The sequence below is a fragment of the Falco peregrinus genome, chromosome 8, assembly GCF_023634155.1.
Source record: "Falco peregrinus isolate bFalPer1 chromosome 8, bFalPer1.pri, whole genome shotgun sequence".
In the NCBI taxonomy this organism is placed as follows: Eukaryota; Metazoa; Chordata; class Aves; order Falconiformes; family Falconidae; genus Falco; species Falco peregrinus.
In genome coordinates this window covers 47,652,477-47,675,431 of record NC_073728.1, presented here as the reverse complement: position 1 = coordinate 47,675,431, position 22,955 = coordinate 47,652,477, and the positions used below count along the sequence as shown (strand labels likewise).

The following is a 22,955-nucleotide window of genomic DNA, read 5'->3' as shown; positions in this document are numbered from 1 at the left end:
CTCTCATTCATTCTTTCCAAATTCTGCTCACACAGGAATCTTTCCATAGCAGCTACCTTTTATTTCCCATTTCCTCCTCTAGCACACCCAAAACCGACCAGAGCACTCGTAAAGATTCTCAGTAAACCACCTTTGCTTATTTAGCATTAATGTAACAAATACCTATAGTCATTATCCTCCTCTTCATATGTACAATTCGGAAGGTACCCAGGGACACCATTTTGTGTCCTGCGAGGGAGTTACTCTTGTGCATGCTTGTCTTAGCTGATAGGAACAAGAATAATTATGTCTCACATAAAATACCTGCACATACACAACGGAGGAGACTCAGCAAGCAGAACTGCTGAGGTGGGAGGGACCGTATATATAGGGTTACAGCTGCAGGGCTGGCAGGTAGAGAGCAAAGTCATAGGAAGCGACTGCTGGGCTGGAGATCGGGCTGCCTGTTGGAGGAGGGAAGATGCAGTTTTCGCACCCAGCCCTGGCTCCCTGCCTGCGGTGAGGGGCAGGTTTGCCGAGTGAATGACACCTGCAGTCATTGCCCAACATGACTGAGCACAGGCAGCTGTGAGCGCAAGGATCTGCAGCCACAGAGGACTGGCAGTGGCAGGCGAGTTTAGATTAGAGCTAGACTTCAAGTATCTAGTGCAGGAGGAAAAGAGCTGCCTGGAGCATGCCAGATCTCTGTGTACAATTGTAATTATTCACAAATTTTATGGACCTTGTATTTGCTCAAAAGGAGCCAATGAATTGACCAAACAGAAGGCAAACTTGACGTTTGGGAGGAAGAATTTATTTCACGTAAGTAAATCTCAGAAACCTTCATTTTGATATAATTTAAGACTTTCTGTATGAGTTTAGAGAACTCGGGCCCGCGAGCTGCAGGCAGGCCTGCGTGCCATGCAGGGCAGGCAGATCTGAGCATCAGCTGCCGCTTCCCACAAGCAGCTTGAAGGACGAGAGTTTACATCTTGAAAAAAATAAATGCATTACTTGGGCATGGGTTTAACTTTCTTACATAGGGACTGAATCTAATTTTAGGTAAACCCTTTTGGTATTGTGGAATTGCTTCTGATTCATTGGAATCGATAAGACCGGAATCAGGCCTGCAGTGCGTGGGGTGTCATATAAATAACATACCTGGTCCCCCCTCATACTAAAAGTAGTACTATGTATAGAGTCTATGATATATATGCATGTGCCACGCGTGGTACCAACACATGGAATTAGGAGTGGGCTCTGCATTTGCCAGGTACCAGGTGCGGTGTTGTGCCCCAGGCAGCCTGGGACTCGCCCTGGTGCTGCTGGTGGGCACCAGCATCGCTGCCCACTACGTGCCACGGCGGCTGCTCTCTGCGCAGCGTGGGGGTCAGCCTTGCACTGAAGCACAGCAAGGGTCGCCTCCAGCGAGCGGGCACTACAGCCCCAGCGAGTCACCTCAGCCGTGCCTGCTGTTTCCAGAACTGGGGGGTAATTCTTCGTGTGATGTAATGACAGTGACGTGGATGGAAAGAATCTGTATTTTACCAAGAGCAGAAGTTCACGGAAGTTCTTGAAGGTTTTCTGCAGGTTTCATGAAGTCACTTGTTTAACTGTCCATGATTCCAGATAACTACTCAAGGCAACTGGAAAAAAAAAAAAAAAAAACAACAGAAAAACCCAACCAGAATAAAGCCGTTCATGCCTACCACTGAGCAGGCAGCTCCCGGTGCTGTCACACACTGCCACAGCCAGCACGTGCCTTGCAGGGGCCCAGGCTCCCCCAGCACCTCTTGAAACACACCTCCTGCTCCTCCAGGCAAAAACTGGGCCAACAATGACCTTCCAGGCTTGTCAAAGTCACTAAACAATCTGGCTGAATTTAGATCTTCTCAAACAGGGAAATCAGCAGGACAGAAAAAGTTTCAGTTCCAACCAGAACAGAAATGCTGACATTTTGACAGAATACAAGAGCATGGCTCTTCAGTCAGTACGAGACATTACTTTCAACTCAGAATGACGTGCTTTGTTTTACTGCCTATTTAACACACTTGAAGTCCTTTCTCAGTTTCTTGTTTTAGTCAGGAAATATTATAAGCAAGACAATAGATTTTTGAAGCTAAAAGATCAGAAACGATTAAATTCAGTATTATCAATGCACTGGTACGAGTGCTGCTTCCAGGTCCGCCCATTCCCTTTCCCTCCATCAGCCTCTAACATCCCTTTTTGTCCTGCCCAGCCAAGGAATGAGCACGTGTATCTGTTGACACGTGACGGGATCCCACTACCTCTTTAGTTCTGTAATAAAAGAATCTGTTCTGTTTGCATTGACTTTTAGTGTCAAATAACTAAAGTTTCCAGTTAGCAGCTTGCAAAAAATGTCATGCAACCATGTTTCCCTGTTGTTAACTCCGTTCTCTTCCTTGTGTCGTCTTCAGATTTTTTCCTGGCCTGCCAAAATAGATCTTCACCTTCAAAAATCAAAAAGAGAGCGGGTAATTTATTTTTTTTGTTCCTGGGGAGAACAAGATTTACAGTTTAAAGGAAAACATATTTCATTTTAAAGTTGAGGAAGTGAGAGGCAAATCATTCTAGATCAACTGAAAATGAAAGCCTTTAATTATTTGTTTGGTCAGTAAGTTGAAATTTGAAGAGCTCTCCTAATAAATCATCAGAATGCCTGACTCTTCTGCGGCAGCTGTCAGGCCGTGAACCTTTCCTTGCAAAATCCCCTGCCCACACATCCCCAAAGTGGTTGTCTTTCAAGGTCAGACAGCTGCTCACGGTGCAGGCTGGGCAGGGGCGAAAGGAAACGTTCAGAAAGGGCAGACAGACTGTATCTGGCTTAAGTCACTCAAAACCTTTTCTAGGTAAACATATGTTGACCTTGAAGCAACATTTTGGCAAAGTCGGTGAAGCCTGATCCCAGGTTGTATGATGCTTTTTGCCTCGTTTTGTAGTTGTATTTGGCAACTACCGCATTTGTGTTGGTGGCCAGAGAAAGCTCAGCACAGACTGTTGCAGCCATGGTCATGGAGCTGGAAGCTCCCAGTGGTGGTGTAGTGATGCTTTCTCACGGAAAGGTGTTCCACGGGAGGGAATGCAGGGAGCAAAAGGGGACTCTGACTCTGTCCGCCCTCTCTGTAGCAACATTCCCACGTGCTGGTTGTGTTGACAATGGATGAGCAACACCACTGGAAAGGTGGTGAAAGTGAAACTGCTGCTGGGGTTGTGCTGGTCCTTGTGCAGAGCCAAGCCGCTGCAAAGCCAAACAATCCACACTTTTCCGTGCCTGAGAAGAAAGTAAGTGTCCTCGTGTGATTTCTGTCAAATCTCATCCTGGGAATCCAAGCACTTGTGAAAACACCCCAGTGAAAACGGTTGCCTACAATTTTTAGACACGGTCTTATTTGTGTGTGGCTCAGGCAGGCTGAGGTTTCAGGTGCGAGGGTGTCTCAGGCGCTGCGGGGTCTGCGTGGGGACCAGGCACGTGGGATGCCGGCTGTATTGGGCCACCTGTGCCTCGCCGTGCTCGTGACCCTCCCTGCCCGTGGCACGAGCAGCCTCCAACGTTTCCTGCAGAGCTTTTGCTTACAGTGCAAGGGAAATGGAACAGACATTCATCGTGAAAATCTTAACTTTGTGTAATAAATAGAGGCAATGCCTAAATGGGCAAATTAAATGTAATCTGCTTTTATTTCAGCACTTGTTTTGTTTTCTCTGTCTTCCTTAGCCAGGTTTTATTCTAAGATGCACATGTGCCTGTGTTGCGTGTTCTGCAGTTGTAGCAATTTGGCTCTAGTAAAATTTGACCTTGTGAATGATTACTCTTAAGCTTAGCAAACTGGCCATATGGGTTTGGTTTTCTGGATGGCTTTTTAGATTCTCATAAATGCTCCTATTTCCCAGCACTGCAGTGTCATCGGCCAGTAGAAAATCAGAGGCTATGCTAATCTGCTCTGTGCGGCGAATGCAGGCGGTGCTTTCAGATGGTGAGTCGGGGGTGACGCAGGAGTGCAGTGGCTCCTGCCAGCTTCCCTCACAGTTGGTGAATGCTCCAGATGAAGGAGCCCACCAGCACAGGTTACAGTGGCAGTGATGCTAAGCAGCCCAGCTACAATTTCAGGCTCCATCAGGTGACAGTGTGCATCTTTTCTACCTCACACCCTGTTCCCTACAAGCAGAATTATTGAAGCTGCTGGTGATTTTCCCTCCTTTCCTGTTTTTGCTCTTACCATTCCCTCAAAGATAGAGGAATAAAGCAGAATTAAGGAAGCAAAGACTGAACTGTAGTAGGAGACACATACTGCTGTTGTTGGTTGGTGTGAAGAAGCATTATTTCATTAAATTCTCTGAAAGCAGACAGAGGGTTCCACAGAGGACTCTAGCTGGATGTATTTTACTATAATGCTTGCATCTTTGTGTAATTTTTCAGCCAACAGGGAGAATACAGAGCTGAGTCAGCTATTACATTCTCAAGGTTTTTATTATCTCTGAGTATATAATGAATTATTTTTATGTAACTTTGGCATTGGAAGCAGTCTGTCCACCAGTTGTACTAGTACTGCCTTCAGGACTACTACTGCTGTTGTGGTATTGCCTGTGCCATGCCTTCACTGACCGTAGAAAGATGTCCAGATTAAACAGCATTTAAATGAGGTGAGGGGGGGAGTCTGTTGGAGTAAGCAGAAATCCTTTACTGGACAGAGAAACATAAATACACAGTCTTATAGTAATTTCTTCCCAGTATACTGTACTAATGAAGCTGGTAACTTCTGATGAAAGCTTCTCCACTATAAAAACAGAATTGCAGTTGTATTAGCTGATGCGCTAGTAAAGAAGTGGTTTGGTTATATTCAGGTCTGGGCACTGGTGTCACCTTTTTCTTGCCCCCGAGTACTTTGGTATGCCTGTTTCCAGCTTTCTTAGGTACTCACAGATCCCCCTTTCACTGCCTTGCAGTCTTTGATGTATTTATTATTTTCACAGCCATCCTCTGAAGGGGGAAAACAAGATGCTCCTTGTTTTGCAAAGAATTAGCAGAGTCACAGAGAAATTGAGTCTCTGTTGTTCACTCAGGTCTGAGGCAGCAGCAGCTATAAATTTATCCGTGTTGGTTTGTTCCAGCTCTCTTCCCCAGACAGCAGCGGCATGCATTGCAGTGCACGCTTCAGTTCCGTTAACTGAAGATACAACAGGGTCCCAAGAAGGCTTTTTACAGCATAAGAGGTCTCCATCCATTAGTCAGCCATCAAAATAAATAGAATTTGGCTTGCTTTTTTCACGACAGGGTCTTAGTAACTAGGATCAGATAGAATAAATCTGTTCAGAAACTTATTCTGATGCACCAAAATGCTAGCAACCACAGCGCCTGTGCGAAACATGGTCACGAAGGATGCTCGTGAGGGGTTCCTCAGTTCATGAATTCTATACTTTAACTAAATGCTAGTTTTCAAAATAATCCTTTCGTCCTAGAAGTACTTCTTTAAACTGCCTGGATGAATCCTTTTTCTTCCCATTAGAATTGTGGCCTAACACTGCTGTGAGGAGGTAAATGGTTCTCTCTGTAGCTCTGCATGATCACGTTATAGTGAGGAGAGCAATAATGTCTGGAAACATCTGAACACCGTGTTCAAAGAAAGCACTAGCAGTGCAAAGCCTTGCTAGGAATTCAGATGGTGGACAGATATCAGAGCATATTTTGTTTCAAAAAACATTCTTCCTCCAGTGCCATGCCCTGCATTTGTGGTGCTTGAATGTTGAGGTGTTTTTGCTGGCTCTGGATAGGCAAAGCTGTCCTTGCCTGGTGCCCTGCTGTCCTGTGGCACAGCACCGGAGCCATACAGCCAGCTGAGCAGGCAGAGTGTCCTCTGGGCTGTGGTGAACTACCACAGGGAGAATCTGACCCAAGCAGAAAATTCCTGGTATTTGGGTTACCATGTCACAGCCAGGTTTGAAGCTGAGGCTGTACAGCTGCACATGATGAGAAAGGCACTGAATCTGAACTGGGACCTTGCTCTCACGGTGCCGAGGCACGGTGACTGAAGGTTTGCATAGTCATTCCTGATTTGTAATGATATAATAAAGAGGAAGACTCGGATGCATCCAAGAATAATGTTGCCTTGCCAGTATCTGCAGGAAAACTCGGACACACGGGGCACGCTTCAAATATTGAAGTTGAGCAATATTGTGTTTCCAGCTCAGAGTAACGATGGCTGAGTAACAATCTCCCCTCCGCAGCTGTGGCAGTGTCAGACTCCCCACCCCGTCCTGCAGCAGCTTGCTGTGGCAGCACACGTTAGGTGTGTGGCAAAGCGCTGTCCCAGTGCTCCAGAAGAGGTGTGCAACTGATGTGGCATCTCAGAGCAGGAGCAAAGCTGCCGAGCGCAGCAGCGCGCAGGTCATTGTGGCGCCAGCGCCAAGGCCAGCGCGAGCCTGTGGGAGTCTCTGCCAGACGCCAAGATCTGGTTCCACTCCCAGAAAAGTCAACGAAACCCATTTCAAGTGGAATGATTTCATCCTGTACTGCATGCTGAGTGACTTGCCAACAGTACTATTGTGGCATGGGCTTATCCCAGGTACGAGCTAATGGAGCGCAGAGCTGCAGCCTTTCTGTGTAGCTGGTTAGTGGACCTGAGCCCTGGACTAGAAGATGCTGAACATGTCACACATGGGCAGGATCTCACTCTGCTTCAGAGTCTGACTGCCCTAGGAACTACCTAAACATTTTTTTTTTTCTATTCAGTAGGTCCCTTCCTGTAGAGGAATGAAGCTGGGTTAATTAACATTGATAACATACAGCTGTGTGCTGGCTTCAGGGGTGGGGGGCTGGCTGATGTAGATAAAGTGCAGCTGTGGCTGGTTCTGTTAAGTGGTTGAGAGTCAATGAAGAGGAAGCAGCCGAGGAAGAGAGAGGAGGAAGAAGTAGAGAGAAGGAGAGCGTGCCCGGGATGAGGAGAGCCTAGGAGAAGGCAGCGGAGGGGCTGTATGAAGAGTGTGCTGGTAGGAGATGGTAAAAGACCTTGCTGCAGCTGGCTGGTTTGGAGAGTGCTGCGACACCTTCCTGTGGTGCCATTTGCAACATCAGCTAATTGCCATCCCATGCTGAAAGAAGAAAAGCCCTATCAAAAATGAAGTGGCAGCTAAAATTTGCTGACCTTGTCAAGGACTTCAGGACCTGAGCTGTCACTAGTGTCTTTTATGTGGAAAGCGTTAAGACAGCGCAGTGCTGAAAAATGACACAAGCTAGATAAAAGGGCAGGAGCCACTATGTGTTCAGGAATGTCAAATATCACACGGTGTATGGTTCTGACTATGCAGGATTTCTTTCCCCTGTCCCCTTCCCTTAAAATAGTTTTTTCTTAAGCCATAAAACTTTGCCTTTCTTTTCTGCTTCACAGATGAACAGAGCAATTACAGGAATAATCTCCAGAGATGTTCTCCAGATATTTTTACTTCTTCAGTCTCTGTCTTTTCCTCCCAACACAAAGGTAAGTGGAGTGTGTTTTGTTTTACATCTGAATTATGTTTCATATAAATAATGTAGGTCAAAAGGAAGCTATGCTTCCAGTTATCCAGCCCACCCAAAGAAAGCTGGGTGCAGTACAGGACTGGGCATAGAAAAGGGCAACCTGCAGAGTTCAGGACCAGAACAGTTGGCAGGTTTTGCCCCGCACTGGGTTCCCAGCTGTGATGTTACTATCCCTGGATCTAGTCTTAAGTTTCTTGAATGTTTATGTTCATACTATGCACAAACCAGTTCTGCTCTAAGGTCCTTTTTGGCCTAAAACCTGCCAAGCTCCAAGGACTATTGACCCAGCTTTAAAGGGAACAGAGAAAAAAAAAAACGTTCACTGGAGCTTTGAGTAACTACATTGCTGTTTCTTACTGCACAGACCTGTGGTCCGGAGGTCCCAGGCAGAGGTGCTGCCTTCCACCTCCTCCAGCCCTTCACAAAGCAATGACAAACTCTTAACGATTCACTCATTTACGTGTTCATCAAAAGAGCACATGACCACACACAGACACTGCACCATAAAACTGACCTTTTACAGTCCAACCCCCCTGTCTCTCTAGCTGTCTGTACGATGGTACAGATCTGTCAGCCTTGTGGTGCCAGCTTTATTGTCTACCCACAAAACATTAATTATGACATTGTAAATTAGGTTTGAAACCTCTGTATGCCCTGCAGGTAGGGGTGGTTCAGCCCACAAACCTTTGTTGGTGCCTGTGAAGTGCTCAGCACTCTTCCTTTCCCCTTACGCCGTGCTCGGGGGTTTTGCTCCTGATGATGGATGTAGGGATGCTGCCCGAGACGAACATACGAGGGTGAGGGTCCTTGTGGAGGGGAAGCTGTTGGTCAGTAAGATTTGTCTTAGGTTGTCATAATGGGGGGCGGGGGGGCAGGGGGAGAAATGCATGTCCCTTGTAAGACTGCATGAAAAGGGAGATTACAGGTTATTATTAAGGCTGGCGATATATAGGCCTGGCTTGATTCATCTGGGACGTTTTAAGAATGTCCTTAAGCTACCATGTATGCAAACCTGTAGCTATCAGCTGAGGTAATTTACCATTTTTCCACCTCTTCAAGGTACCAGTCATTCAGCAAAGGTAAGCAATGCAAGCAAGTGCTTGTGATTTCAGGGATCTTCTTATTTTTACAAACTATTTTGTGCAGTTTGCTTGTTTGAGCACAGGTGGGAAGCATAGCTGCAGCCACACACCAGATGTGCCCAGCATGTCCGGCCACACGTACCAGTATGTATTTTTGTCCCCAGGAGGTGCTCCCTGGGTCACGTACCTGACTTGCACAGCAGCGACACAACATCCCTCCCTGGATTTGAGAACCTCACCATGGGATACAACAAATACCTCCGGCCCTACTTTGGTGGTATGTTGCCTCCACGCATTTGACCATTTGATAAACAATCTGTGAGGCTTGGGGTGGGGGGGACACGACACAATTCTGTAAGCTTTCTTTAGGATGCTCCAGTTTAAATGGTGGTGTTTCTTTTAAATTAGCTAGTAGCCAAGGCTGCCCTCCTTTCTGTGCATCCCCTGTGGTATTGCATAGATTGTGCACGCATGTGTGGGACATGAGAACACATCCATCGAGGAGGGAAATTTACAAACTCCAATATCTGTGAAAGACCTGACAGAGTAACTAAATTCTGCTCTAACAGTACATGCTTTTGTTTAGAGTCTGACCCTTGTGATTTTCTGCTTTATTTTTGTTCATGTATATCTACTTAGTAGATTGTGGCTATAGCAGAATAAAGCCATCCTCCTTGCCAGAAATACTGACTTTTGACACATGCTTTCACTTCACGCTGAGACAAAAGTAAATCTTCATTAAACCCTTGTGAAACTCCAGGGAGTAGGGAGCACCTGAAGGACAGTCAGATATTCAGGAACTTAACTGAGGCTCTTGTCCAATTTGGGTGTTAAGTCTCCCACCTTCCAGGTGAGTGATGTAACCGCACAGAGGAAAGGGTTTCTCAGAATGGCATTCAGCACCTGAAAAATATCATTGAAAGTTTAAAAAAACAGCTATGAAACATTTTATTTATATTACTTTTACTTTTCTGCCAGAACCCATTAATGAAACTATGCACAAGAGAAAAATTCCCCATCAGCTTTTTCCAGGACTTGGATGTTTCCCATCGTAGCTCCTGCAGACTGACCTGCTGCGGCAGCTTTCAGCTTCTTCCTTTTTCTGACCATGATGGCAAATTTCTGGGACAATTCAGCATTTACCAGCTCGTTGTGTCTAGACTGTCTGATCCAGTGCAGGAATAGAAAAGCTCCTCTAGATCCTGTCACATCAGTGAACAGATGCTTCTGACTTGTGTAACAGGGACCAACGGCATCCCCCCACCTGGGCACGTCACACAGCGCCACGCGTTACACGGGGACGGGCAGAGCTCAGGATCTGCCCCCCGGGCCTTAACTCGGGGGCGCTGCAAGCGGCTGAATGTCTAAAAATAACGGGGGGCACGACTGAGAGCTGCTTTGCAGAAATAGACAGCTTCTGCCAGTGAAGTGTATTTTGGATTTCGGAACAGTTTCAAACAAACAACAACCCAGAACCACCTCGAAAGAGATTTAGAAATTGTGTCCCGAGGCTGTTCCTAAAGGTGATTTAGACGGCGAAAAGGGGTTTCAGCGAGTCCCCCGACAGAGGGTCTGTCCCCGGGCCGGGGGGCTGCCTGGCGCCCCCACACTCACACGACGGGGAGGCAGGGACGGCGGGCAGGGAGCCAGGCCCGACCCCCGGCCCGACCCCCGGCCCGACCCCCGGCCCGACCCCCGGCCCGACCCCCGGCCCGACCCCCGGCCCGACCCCCGGCCCGACCCCCGGCCCGACCCCCGGCCCGCCCAGCCCCCGGCGCGGGCGTCTGCGGTGGGGCGCTGCCCTCTTGTGGTGGCTTTTGGCAGCGAGCGATAGGAAACGGGAACTGTCGCGATTCGGGACTCTAGTGCTGGACAGATGCGTGTAAACAGAGCAGTGGCCTCATCGCTAAAAAGAGGCAAAGGCAGCGGCGGGTCGGGGGTCCCCGCGTCCCTCTGCCTCCGGGTGTCGCTCCCGAAGAAACGGGGATGGATGGTACCTGCCCTGCGGGCGGGGCTGCCTGTGCAAGTGTGCATGTGAGGAGCACGATTCCCGTGCATGCCCCTGTGTGGGTGTCACAGACCAGGTGCCCAGGGACAAGCTGCCGGCACTGCTGGTGCGTGATGCTGGTCCTCACTGCCAGCGTGGGAGCGTGTCAGCAATCTGCCACCGCCATCAGCCGCAGAACTCCAGCTCCCAGCAGTGACAGCTGTGGTTTGGCTCACGGTGCTGTTTATGAGTGTAATGCTCTGAACTCGTGTGTAACCCTTCGGGTTTCTGCGGTTTGAGAGACAGCCTGTGACGCTGCCAGCAGTGCCCGCACTGCACAGCATCCCGAGTGGTTCTGTTGTGCCTTCCACTCTTCCCTTCTCTCTGCTTAAGCTTCTCTTTCCCTCCACAGGAGAACCTGTTCAAATTGCAATGAGTATGGACATTGCCAGTATTTCTAGTATATCTGAGAGCAACATGGTAAGTGTAAGTTTTTATTTTAGAAGAGACAAGTAGGATCTGCCTGGGAGACTTGCCATATATTCCTGTGTGTTCAGCCAGAAGCTCACAGTCCAGCTGCTTTGCTTTTCTGTGTCTGTTGACCACATCCAGAGGTGTGATGGGAGCAGGGCTCGTTTATGACGATATAGATGTCATAGTAATGTGAGCCTGTAAGTAGAGATGGCTTCAAAGGTCCTATAGATCAAATACTTGGTACCTTCTGGAATTCAGGTCACTTGGAAATGGTGGGGCGAAGAAAATTCAATCCTGTGTGTGGCATTCCCTCTTCCTCACCTTTCCTCTGTGTAGGGGAGGGGTGGCTTCTGTTGGATGTGCTGGTGTCAATTGAAAAGACAGACAGGGTTTCTCCTCAAGGAGAAGAAATGAGGTTTTGAGCTGCAACACAGTCTGAGGCTCAAAGGACTGGTCATCCCAAGGAAAAAAAAAAGTAAAAAACAACAATAGAGAGAACCTCTTCCCACCACTGATGAGTCTGGTTCCCTCCACTTCTGATAACAGCTGGATTTCAAACAATGATGACTGAAAAATTCTCTTTCAGGTTGACAAAAAGTATGGGCAACTTGGATAAATTCAGCAAATAGTATCAGTCCAAACAGGAACAATTTCAACGCTTAATTTCAGCATTTTCAAGAACACCACTGAATTTTTTTTTCCCCCCTCTCTTCCCAACAAATTAAAAAAGTTCACTAAATAAAATATTGTAACTTTGATAAAGCTATTCATTTTGGGGAAGAAGCAGAACCAATAAAATCAATTATTTATGTACCTTTAACTTAATTAAATGGCCTGGTAAAATAGCTCCTCTTCTGGAGTTTTTCTTCTTGATTGTCCATCTAAATTGTTCTGATTGCATGGAAAACATTGCAGAGGCTTACTCTGTGCCTCAACAAAAGCTGGAAAATCAACCAGAATTCTTCACTTTTGTTACTGTTACGATGCACGGTATTGAAAGCCATAACTGCATTATTTGACATGTTTCCTCTTCTGTCACAGGCTGAGATTAAAATTTTGGCAGTTGCAAAAGCTAACGCAGATACCCTATATTTACTTAGACCTTTTTTTTTTTTTTAACCATTTTACAAATTATAGATCAAATGAAACAGAACTGCTTCATCTTCCACAGACAGGCCACATATTCGTAGTAAAGCATGGTGCCTTCGCACTGCTAACACAATCACCAGTGTCGGTCTGTTTGTGACTGAGATGTTTTGAAAACGAAAGGCATTACTGGTTGCATTTACTTTGTCTATAACAAAGGGAGTGAAGCAGTACAACAGGACCCTTGTCTGTCCAGAAGGCTCAGCAAAGACTTGCCTTTAGAGCCACATACTGCTTATTCTTTATGAAGGGGCACTGTAAAAATACTCCAGTTGCTGCAGGTAGGTTTTGGCAGGCTACACTCAAGGTACTCCTAGTGTTCTTAGAGTCAAAGCTCCTACTAAAAAAGATGCAACATGTTTGTTGGGTTTTTTTTTCATTTCTTTGGGTGTTTTTTTTTAAGACCTTTGTGAAATAACAGGTTGGATTTTCTTACCTTTTTTCTCCAAAGTGCTTGTGTCTCTTTCCTGATCACATTTATAGTACGTGTAATTTTCCAGCTCTAGACAATGACTGATTTTTAATGGCAATGACTTGCTGAGTGGCCTCAAGTGTGTAATTCCCATCTGTTTTCTTACCTGCAAAATGGACACAGGAATATCAATTACAATAATTGCTCATTTAAAAAAAAAAAAAAGTACTATAAGTATAATCTTTAGGCCTCAAACACTACACCTTAGAGTATTAGTATATGAGAAATGTAATACAATAAATAAAACTGTGATGAAAATCTATCAGATCTGCTGCATGCCTTTGAAGCTGAGCTTTGATAGAATTAAACAAATGTGCTGGCTCTTGTCGCACATGGCACGCCCACAGCTGCACTGTGCAAGTGTTAGGGACGTGCACCCTCACGGGTTTTCCTCTTTCCCAGGATTACACAGCTACTATATATTTGCGGCAGCGCTGGACAGACCCCCGGCTGGTCTTCCACGGCAACAAGAGCTTCACCCTAGATGCTCGTCTAGTGGAATTGCTCTGGGTACCAGACACATACATTGTGGAGTCCAAAAGGTCCTTCCTGCACGATGTTACTGTGGGGAACCGCCTCATAAGATTGTTCGCTAATGGCACTATCTTGTACGCCCTAAGGTAAATCAACCTTTGGCTTTGCTGATGATGATGGTTCAGAATAGATTTCCAGAGTTATGCTGGACTGGAGCAGGTACCAGCTGTCACGGGTAATAAGTTGGGGGTCAACAAGTCAACTGTGACCATGATGTTGTGATCCATTCCCCCACTGTTTTGGCCACTGGAAACGCCAGCCAAGGGTCAGGATTCCCCACCACGGTACGTGCTGCGGCCTGAGCACGGTGCTGCTCAGAAAGCTTGCAAGTTTAAGTGTCACCCAGGACCAGCAGAATCTGCTGGAGGCAGGCATCGTAACAGTACGAGATTAACAGACAGTGGGTAAGTACTTGCTTACCCAGTGCCACGTAGGCGTCGTTTCCACTTTTTAGCAAAACTCGTATTGGTACCTGTGCTGCAGAGATGCGCGCGGCAGCTGTGTTAGCCATTCAGCTGACAGTAACTGTGTCCCAGTTGCCTTAACTGCGAAGTAAAGTGGCAAAGTAAAACTCTCCACATCAGAACACACCACAGTACATGTGTGGTTACTGTGCCTCAGGTGACAAGTGGTGACTTCTTAAGATCTGTAAACTGTAGCGCTGGAAAATGTGTGAATCTACACTAAATCTCCCACCACAGCAAAGCAAAATTCCTCCTTTGGATACATTTTCATCAGTGCGGCTGCAGAGAGCAGCCTGTCTTCTTAAGGAGGGTTCGCACCGATTGTATCAGTCCATTCATTTCACAGGTCAAAATTACCTAAATGACCGAGCAGAGCCTTTGAGGTCTGCTTTGCTGTGAGAAAGAGGTATTTTATTACGCACCTTTATTGCTGTTTTTTGAGTTCTTTCTCTTCCTACAGAATCACTACCACTGTTGCTTGTAATATGGACCTGTCAAAATATCCCATGGACACACAAACATGCAGACTGCAGCTAGAAAGCTGTAAGTATAAAACTCCAGAAAAATCTGACTTGACTTTAAATTTGTTTATTCATATGTAATGACACATCTTGAATATTTGGATTTATCACAGTGGCTTTCTGGAGTAGACTCTTATTCCTGCAGATATTAAGGTCCAAAAGGAAACTGCTTTGCTTCGTCATTTTTCAAATGTTTGTGTCATAATCCACAGTTCAGAGGATTCCGGTTACTGCGTGATTTATATATAAAGAGTGGTAATAAATAATATTTTTATTAATGTGTAGCTAGTGCAATTTTGCACAGAAAGGGTGAAATAAATAATGGCTGGATTTCCAAATTCAGTCCCTTTTGCACACACAGCTTCTTCAAAACTAACTTATGGTGTAAGTGCATGGCATTGAGTACAGCCAGGAACAACTTTTCACGTGTTTGTGTATCTACCACCTCCCGCACCTCCCAAACCTCCAGTGTAACGAGCCAGTGTGAAGGGTGGCTCTTACTACAATGAGCTGAACGTGACTCAAACTCACAAACTGAAAGTAAGGCAAAGGAAACTCTGTGCTGTCCGCGTCCCCCTGAGGGCTGTCTGTTACAGTGATGCAGATAATAGGACCCTTGTCAACAGAAGAAGTCTCAGCCTTGGAAGTCTGAAGAAAAAGAATAATCAGTGGCTTCTGATCTCATTTAAATTAAAAGCTTACCCATGGCAAAGCTGGCTGGGAAATACTCCAGGAAAACTGAGGATGCTACATGCCTTTATCCAGGAGCTCAGCGAGGGCTGCTGTTCTGTACCTGTGAAGCTCCACAACGAGCAAGCGACCATCTCCTGCTTCATGTCACGGAAAGAAACATGTAAAACCTCCACAATGAAAAGACCAGATTTTAACTTCTGGGGTTGCAGCACGAAGCACCTAGGGAAACATGTATTATTTTCACATTAAAATCATATTAGTTCACCATGGTTAACTTTATTACAAAGAATAGCTCCTGAAATAATAATGATTGGCCTCTTCTGCTAAAGCATAGCTTGTTGGGGCCCGTTTTAAAAGTGATTGGGTCCTACATCATGCTCAGTTGCTGTATAATTCCAATGAAATTACATGCACATTGCCCACTGGAGATTTCATTAGGATAAGTGCCCAGAAATAATGCTATTTAAATATACGCCAGATGAATTAACAACAATCTATCATTTATTATAAAATTTTCCTGAGTAACCGCAATTTATAAAACTGCTTAGAAACTTTGAAAGTCACATGCTTAGGATTCTATGCAGGGATTCATACCCTGGACACCTAATTTAGGAGTTCATCACACTCAAGCTCTGGTAATTTGTGTCTAATAAGAAAACACAATTAGATAAAAATAGAACTGCAACTGCATCTTATTCCTTCTACCAGGATGAACAGGTTATTATCAGAATCAAAGCGTCCCTACTCATTTTCTCAAAGAAGGGCACTTAATAAAAATCAAATTAGTGAGATTGATGGGCTTGTTTCCTAAATTAAGTGAAATTTCTGAAGTGAATGGCAAGCTGGTGACTCAGTACAAGCTTTATCCCTCAGACTGTGAGGTATCCCTCCGTCCAACCTGAGGGTGAGTTATACCATCGTTTACAGTCCTGGAGGCAATTACTCAGCCAGCATAACGCTAAACTGCTTGAATTGTTGATCTTACTCGTCCCACCACTTTGAGGCAGGAAGCTGGTGTTACCGAAATGTCAGATGCATTTAGTTGTCCTCAGGAACTTAAAGACTTTGGGGATGGAAGGAATGATTTGCAGAAAAAGCTGCTTTTATGAGCAAGTTGTCTGGACAACACATACCCTGTCATATGTATTACAAACCTAGAGCCTGGTTTGTAACTGCATAGCAGTCGCAGCTTCAAGCTCTTGACTAACTGAAAACCCTTTTCTGGTATTTTTAAGCACTTGAATAGATGATTCAGTGAAATGTGCTTCTGCTACCTGGCAAGGGGCTCGATGGGATCTGTATTCTCTTGTTTTAACCAGTGTTTCTCCTGACTGAAGAGACCACGTTCGAGGGTTGATTGCTGCAGTAGTTATAGCCTGCTGCAAGTAATCAAACTGTGGATGACAGGAATACATTATCTTTTAAAATGCCAAAATATTTTCAGACAGAAATACCTCTTTAAAATGCGAAAATATTTTCAGATAGAAATACCTCATGTAAATGATTGAAGTAAGTTCTTGGCAGCCTTGCATGTGATGCATCACTAACAGTGGCACACGTTCCTCTTGAAGTCTGAACCAGCAGACTGAAAGTACAGCAAGGGAGGAACAGCACCCATCCACCCGTAGTCTGACACAGCCAAGAGGGTCTTGGTCCAGCCCAGGATGCCAGGATCATGTTTCTGTTCCCACTCAGGAGACCAAGCAAGGCAGTAGCTGGGCGTTTACTGGCTAATCCACATTAACGTGGGTCTTTATGTTCTCCTTAGGGGGATATGATGAAAATGATGTCATCTTCACATGGTTGAGAGGAAACGACTCTGTCCATGGCATAGAAAAGTTGCGGCTCTCTCAGTACACGGTGGAACATTACTATACCCTGGTCTCCAAGTCACAGCAGGAAACAGGTAAATCAGTGGAAAAGAGAGACAAGAAAAGCTCTCACTTATTTCCCCTCCTGCCTCCCTTCCCTTCCATGGGCCAGTATCTTTTGACTCAACCCTGAACCAGCAAAGACTCTAACAAATCTTAATCTCATAAAGAGAGAGACGGAAAGATGGTGAAATCCAATTAGTTGCAATCAGGATATTCTGCAAAATGGAAATCCACGGGCTATTCACTATATTTATTTTTTTTTTTAATTCTCCACTTCTTTCCTTCTCCACACATACCTGAAGAAACTCTCTCCCTTCCTCCCAGGTACATAGACTATAAATACTGCAGAGAGCTGTGTGTACAGTAACTGGGAGCAAAATTAAGTTTTGAAATACAATTTTGTTTGTAAATTACAATTCTATCATGATGGAGTAAGATCCCTTTGTACATCAGAATTCAATGTCTTTTTTCATTGTCAGTGTAAATACTCCTCTCTCCAAGCACAGGCACTATGAAAGGGAGAAAAACTTCCTTAGAATGACCAGGTTGTTAAAATAACAATGTTTTGTTGTTTTCTGTAGCATACACAGCCTACAAACAACATGGGTTTTGTTTCTACATATCAAAGGGAACTATTGTTTAAAGAGCAGAAACATCTCCTGAAAATACTAGCAATCCAGCCCCAGATCCCTTATGCCAGTATTACGACAAATTGATTTTAAAAAATTGAATTTTTTGAACGCAGAAAGACAGACTTAGCAAAGATCACAAGTTACTGATGAATACAGGGGGTCTAATTCCCTGTGATGATAAGGCATTGGGATGCTTTGGGATGTGAGCCAGGGCCTGCCGAAATTGAGAGAAAAATCTTTTGTTTATCTTTCAGCCATCAGATAAGACTGAACTTGGCAATGCCCCCTCAAAGCAGTTATTGGGAAAAATGTGCTGTGCTGAGTCTGAGACAACAGATGAAAGCATTAGCCCTTCTCTACTCTGAATTAAGACACTAGTATAAAATGTTTCCACTGTGGATTAAGTTCAGGAGCCCCTTTGCAAGGCACGCGTTATTTTACCTGTCTCTTGTCCAGCAACACTATGTATCTGTGTCCTCTCATCTAGGACGTATTAGATATGTAGGACCTCTGAGGCAAGAAGCCAGCTTGTGTGAACAACACATCTCCCACGATTTCAGTGCAGCTCTGCTCAGAGGGGCTGGGGCTGTCCTGGCTTCAGTTCTGGTGTCTTTGGGAATCTCATGCTGACTGTGTTCCTGCCTTTTGTGAACAGGCAGTTACCCACGACTGATACTGCAGTTTGAGCTCAGAAGAAACGTCCTTTACTTCATTTTGGAGACCTATGTGCCCTCCACTCTGCTTGTCATGTTGTCCTGGGTTTCTTTTTGGATCACGTTGGATTCAGTGCCTGCAAGAACCTGCATTGGTGAGTTATTGCCTGAGGAAGGAGAAGATTTAAGCAGGTAGGGGAGCCTCTGAGGGCTGGAGAGGCAGTAGTTCTCTTGAGCTCTCTGCTCAGTGGTAAAAGCTCTGCTCACGTGGTGCTTTTCCTTGCGGCAGAGCTGGGTTGTTGGTACAAGGAGTGGAGGCGATGCTGTGGCTGGCACACTTGCCCTCCTGCAGAGCTGTGTATGGCCAAGGCTCCCAGCAGATTTATGATAGAGAGTAGCCAACAGAAGACACATTCTTGATGTGCTTTGGAGGGAGCAGGGGAGTGGTGGACTTCTTTAATGAAAGCAAGAAAAATAAGAGCCAAGCGTGGAGGCTTTTATTGGAGGCTCCAACTGGAGCCAAAGTGTCCAATGCAGTGACGCCTGTGTGAAGCTAGTAGCTAGTGCTACAAAAGTATTTCAGCTGATGGGTGATTTGGATTTGGTAAGAAGGGAGGTGCTCTATCAGGCTAGCAAGAGAGAGACAACACGTGAAGAAGGGTAGGCCAAGCCTTTTCTAAAGTGTCCACAAGGGAAGGTCTTTCCTTTTCTGCTTCCCAAGGAGTAACAACGGTGCTTTCTATGACAACTCTGATGATCGGCTCACGAAGTTCACTTTCAAAAACCAACTGTTTCATTAAGGCCATTGATGTTTACCTCGGCATCTGCTTCAGCTTCATCTTTGGTGCCCTTGTGGAATATGCAGTGGCTCACTACAGCTCATCACAAAAGTGTGCAGCTAAAGCACCGCCAAAGGTAATGCCTGACCTACCTTAATAAGCCAAGTTATCTTGGATTGACAATTAGTCCTCTGTTAATTAAGGAAGACAAATGGTCTTCCTGTTATGGACACAGTAACATTTTTTTCTCGTAATTATCACTAAATCTAAATTTTTTTTTGCAACAAACACATGAGTAGCTCCAGACTGCTGTGATCTGACACAGACTTCTGCACACCAGCCAGAAGAGCAGTGGCCTTAGCCAACAGTTAGGTGAGATTCACGGGACCACATTAGGAAGGCACGTTGGCCCACCACTAACATCGGGCCCGGAGCCCTGAGCTGAGCTCGTGTGAGAGCATGAGGCGCCTCTGTTCTTTCAAAATGCAGCCAAAGAAGGGCCAGAATAACACCTCTCTTTGCTCTCCTATGAAATAACTGTGATTAGGACACTGATCTGGAAGGTAATCTCCTCTGCCAGAGGAAAGCTGAACCCTTCTTCCTCCCTTCCTAGAAGACAGTACCAAATATCAGTCCCACAATGGTCTGTGGGGGTTGTGAGAGTGAGTGAATTGGTCAAAACGCTCTGCTTTAGTGCAAAAAATTAAATAGGTATGATTATAGTCCAGTGGTCACTGAGGGTCCAAATCCTAACTAGAGGGAAAAGAGGTTACCCGCCTCAATGCTGAGTTCCCCAGGCATTGGGTTACTGTGTAGAAGTGAAGAGGTGGATGTCTTGTAGGAGATGGGTATTGAGTTGCTTAGTAACACTGAGTGAGAATTGCTCAAAGATTTCAAAACACCTCTAGAAATACAGTGGTGGAAACACAGGCATCTCCAGGACTTCATGCACTCCTAAAACCAGGCAGCAGCCGAAAGGCATGTTTGAGTACTGGGGTGAACATGTATGGAACCATGTTCTTTTACCTTTATCCTTATGGTCTCCCTATTGATTAAACACTTTTCCTCTGCAGAAGACAAACCCTAATATTAACTGTACACTCTTGTTTCCTAGGGGCCTACAAATGAACTCACTAAAGAAATGGAAGAAGTCAAATTCACTAACATCCTCAACAGCTCCATCACCAGCTACAAACAGAAAATCAGCTTTACAAGCGTTGAGATTTCCAGCGATAATGTCAACTGCAGTGACTTGACCATGAAAACTCATGAGAAAATCAAATGTGTCTTGAGAAACAAAATGCACAGGATTATTGGTTATTTCACAATTCAGAACCCCAGCAACGTAGACCACTACTCCAAATTGCTTTTTCCTTTGTTTTTCATGCTGGTCAATGTGTTTTATTGGGCTTATTACCTATATTTTTAGTAGAAATAAGTCACTTCATTCTCCTACTTCAGCAGGAGAGAAATGGTGCCGATGGGCATTAAGGTACCTAACCTCAGTGAATCCAGTGTGGACGAATGGTCTGTTGTGTTTCCTGAGGCACAGAGCAGAAGAGTGTGTGAGGTACACAAGATGCGAAGCCTTGGTGCTTCAGCATTAGCAACGTTGACTCTGGACAACTGCTTGTTCAGCTGAGTGGCTGTGCTGAGCTCTTCTGCTCGAACCTGCTTTTCATGCCAGCCTCCAGCCCCTCCAGGCCAGGGCTGGCTGTGTAGGACTGCGTGTGGCAGGCCAATGAGTGCTACACGTGGTAGAATTATTTTGTTAGTCTGAAGCAGGCTGGAACCTTCTCATTTAGATCTCCAAGAGGATGTAGGATTATAGCTGTTCTTCTTTGCCAGAGATAACAGGAACAGAGGGACTGGGGTTGCTGTCTCAATAGCTCCTCTGTTCAAGTGAGAGAACCCGAAGGCAGCAGCGTGCCATGCGCACAAGAATGGCTCCCGTGCCCGGTGCTTCCGTGTCCCAGGGGTGGTGCGGTGCCAGGCTGGTGACAGCAGCGCTGGTGGCATTGGCGCAGTGGTATGCCTCCTGTCAGACTCATTGAGGTAATCCTCACTTGCTGAAGTTATCCATCCCTGAGACAGACGGCAGGCTTTTTGTTTGTAGAGCTGCATTTTTTCAGAGACTTGGGAACAAAATACAGGCAGCAGAATTGTTTTGTAACCTATCTCTTACACTCTTCTCATTGTACTGCAGTTGAACAGATTCTACCACCTTCCACATCTTCCTCAAAAATTATTTTTCATCCCGGAGAGTGCCTCCTTCAGCTTGCACTGCTACAAGCAGCTCTCCTTTCTTGCCAGCCATATGCAAGAGTGGCCAGTTTGCGTCCCCTCTTCTATGTGGCTGTGCAGCTGTGGCAAGTCAGCAGTGCTGCTGGATGAAAACCCCGTGCGTGGGCTGGGGTACAATGATCTAAATCAGCCTGTCACTCTGTATTTTAGGCTAAAACAGTGTTATGTTTCTGCAGAAATTCAGATTCTCAGTGGGCTCTGGAAACTGCCAGTCAGCTTTGTTTATCCCCCAATCAGCAGGACCAAGAGCATTGTTTTAAAAATAAATGCAGCATGCACACACATTTGAGAACCAAATGCCATTTGGTACTATGTAGCTTAAGGCTACTGGAAGTCTTTATTTCCTGATTTTAAAATGAATGTTTTATGGAAGATTCTCCCCTCACCCCCCTGCCTATTTAGCCTATGTAACTTTCATAACTTTGAGGGCATAATCCTGCAGTTATGTCGGCAAAACTGTACCTGCCTGCAGTGGCTGCTGCTCAGAGTATTGCCTGAATGAGGCCTCTCATCGTGTACCTTGTATTACAGTCTCACACATGCAGTGTTTGCTTAGTGTAAGAGTCTCTTACTGGGGGTTCCTATAGGAGGTGGGCAAAACACACCAAACTACAGATTTTTTTTACTTTAATAACTTTTTATTGAACCACTTCACCACGCTATATTGTGAAGGTTCTAAACCACCTATTCATAAATCACAGCTTTTACAAAAAGCAGCACAAGAAGACAAAGGGGAACAGACTGACAATGGCAAGTGAATAAACACAAACTCCAATAATGAAATGTTGGCTTGTATATACTGGCATTTAAAGTCCATTCCATAAAATGTAATAAAGTGAATGTTTGTGATATGAACACAAACCCCCAGAGAGATTCTCTATTAAAAAAAAAAAAAAAAATCGTTACCTTCTTTCTGTATCAATTTCTTTCTTTAAAACCCAACTTAAATGCCCTAATGTGTTCAACACCGGCCGCCGCCAAATATTAACGTTAACAAAAGGAATTGCTCTGTACATTAAACTGCCACACTCAAGGCTCGCACTCATTAGATGCAGCTTTTGTTACAACTTTGCTGCTTTGCAGTTGCTCAGGACTTGTTCCAAGTTATACTTGTTTTTTATTGACCCGGCCTAGCGAACAGTATGATGTCTTAAAAAAAGTATCAGCTCTGTTCTCATTTATTGCTGATGTTGGTAACTTCAATACAGAAAGGAGGGACAGAAGGTAGAAGGGGAAGGAAGCATTTTTTTCAGGTACCTTTATGAGAATATCCTTAAAGAGCTTTTGGCTTGACTGGGAGAAACATCTTACTTCGGAAACTCTTAAAAGCTAGAAAGTATGGACTCCTGCTTTATTTGCTCCTACATCTAATTTTCTCTCTCATTGGTGGACTTCACCACTTTAATGCACCTTATATGACTGTCCCCCTACATAAACCTGCTGTAACACAGGATATTAACTCTGGTCTCAGTGGTGTGCACACAGAGTGGTCCTGAGGCTGTTTCAGTGGTCAAACTGATGCTCAGCAAGGACCAGCTATGGAAAGTGAGACAAGGTAAGTAAGCCACCCAGCCTCTGTCCTAGTGGAGGTACATCAGGCATGTTAGAGGGACTAAAATTAATTTTTGCTAATTACACCCAACAGTGAAGCAAGTCAACTTAGCCACACTGATGTCCTGGAGCAGCCTGGTGTTATTACTTGCTGGTGGTGTCATCCCACACATGATGTGCAGAGGGCAGTGAGAGATGAGCATTGTGAGCCCAGATACACTCTTCAGAATGGTCAGGATGATGCACTTGCACGGTCCCAAGTCTTTCCTGTCTCTTTCA

The 22,955-nt window shown here is 45.3% G+C and overlaps 1 protein-coding gene across 1 annotated transcript; it reads left to right on the top strand.

Annotated features, from left to right (window-relative positions):
* The first annotated feature begins 2,327 nt into the window (after nucleotides 1-2,327).
* On the top strand, nucleotides 2,328-21,981 carry GABRP (gamma-aminobutyric acid type A receptor subunit pi). Its single transcript, XM_013295231.3, has 10 exons — nucleotides 2,328-2,474; nucleotides 7,380-7,469; nucleotides 8,757-8,869; nucleotides 10,992-11,059; nucleotides 13,074-13,291; nucleotides 14,130-14,212; nucleotides 16,652-16,789; nucleotides 18,045-18,197; nucleotides 18,764-18,957; nucleotides 19,936-21,981. Exons 2-10 carry the CDS (start codon nucleotides 7,414-7,416, stop codon nucleotides 20,248-20,250), a joined length of 1,338 nt encoding a protein of 445 aa, XP_013150685.1. The 5' UTR covers nucleotides 2,328-2,474; nucleotides 7,380-7,413; the 3' UTR covers nucleotides 20,251-21,981.
* Nucleotides 21,982-22,955: the final 974 nt, after the last annotated feature.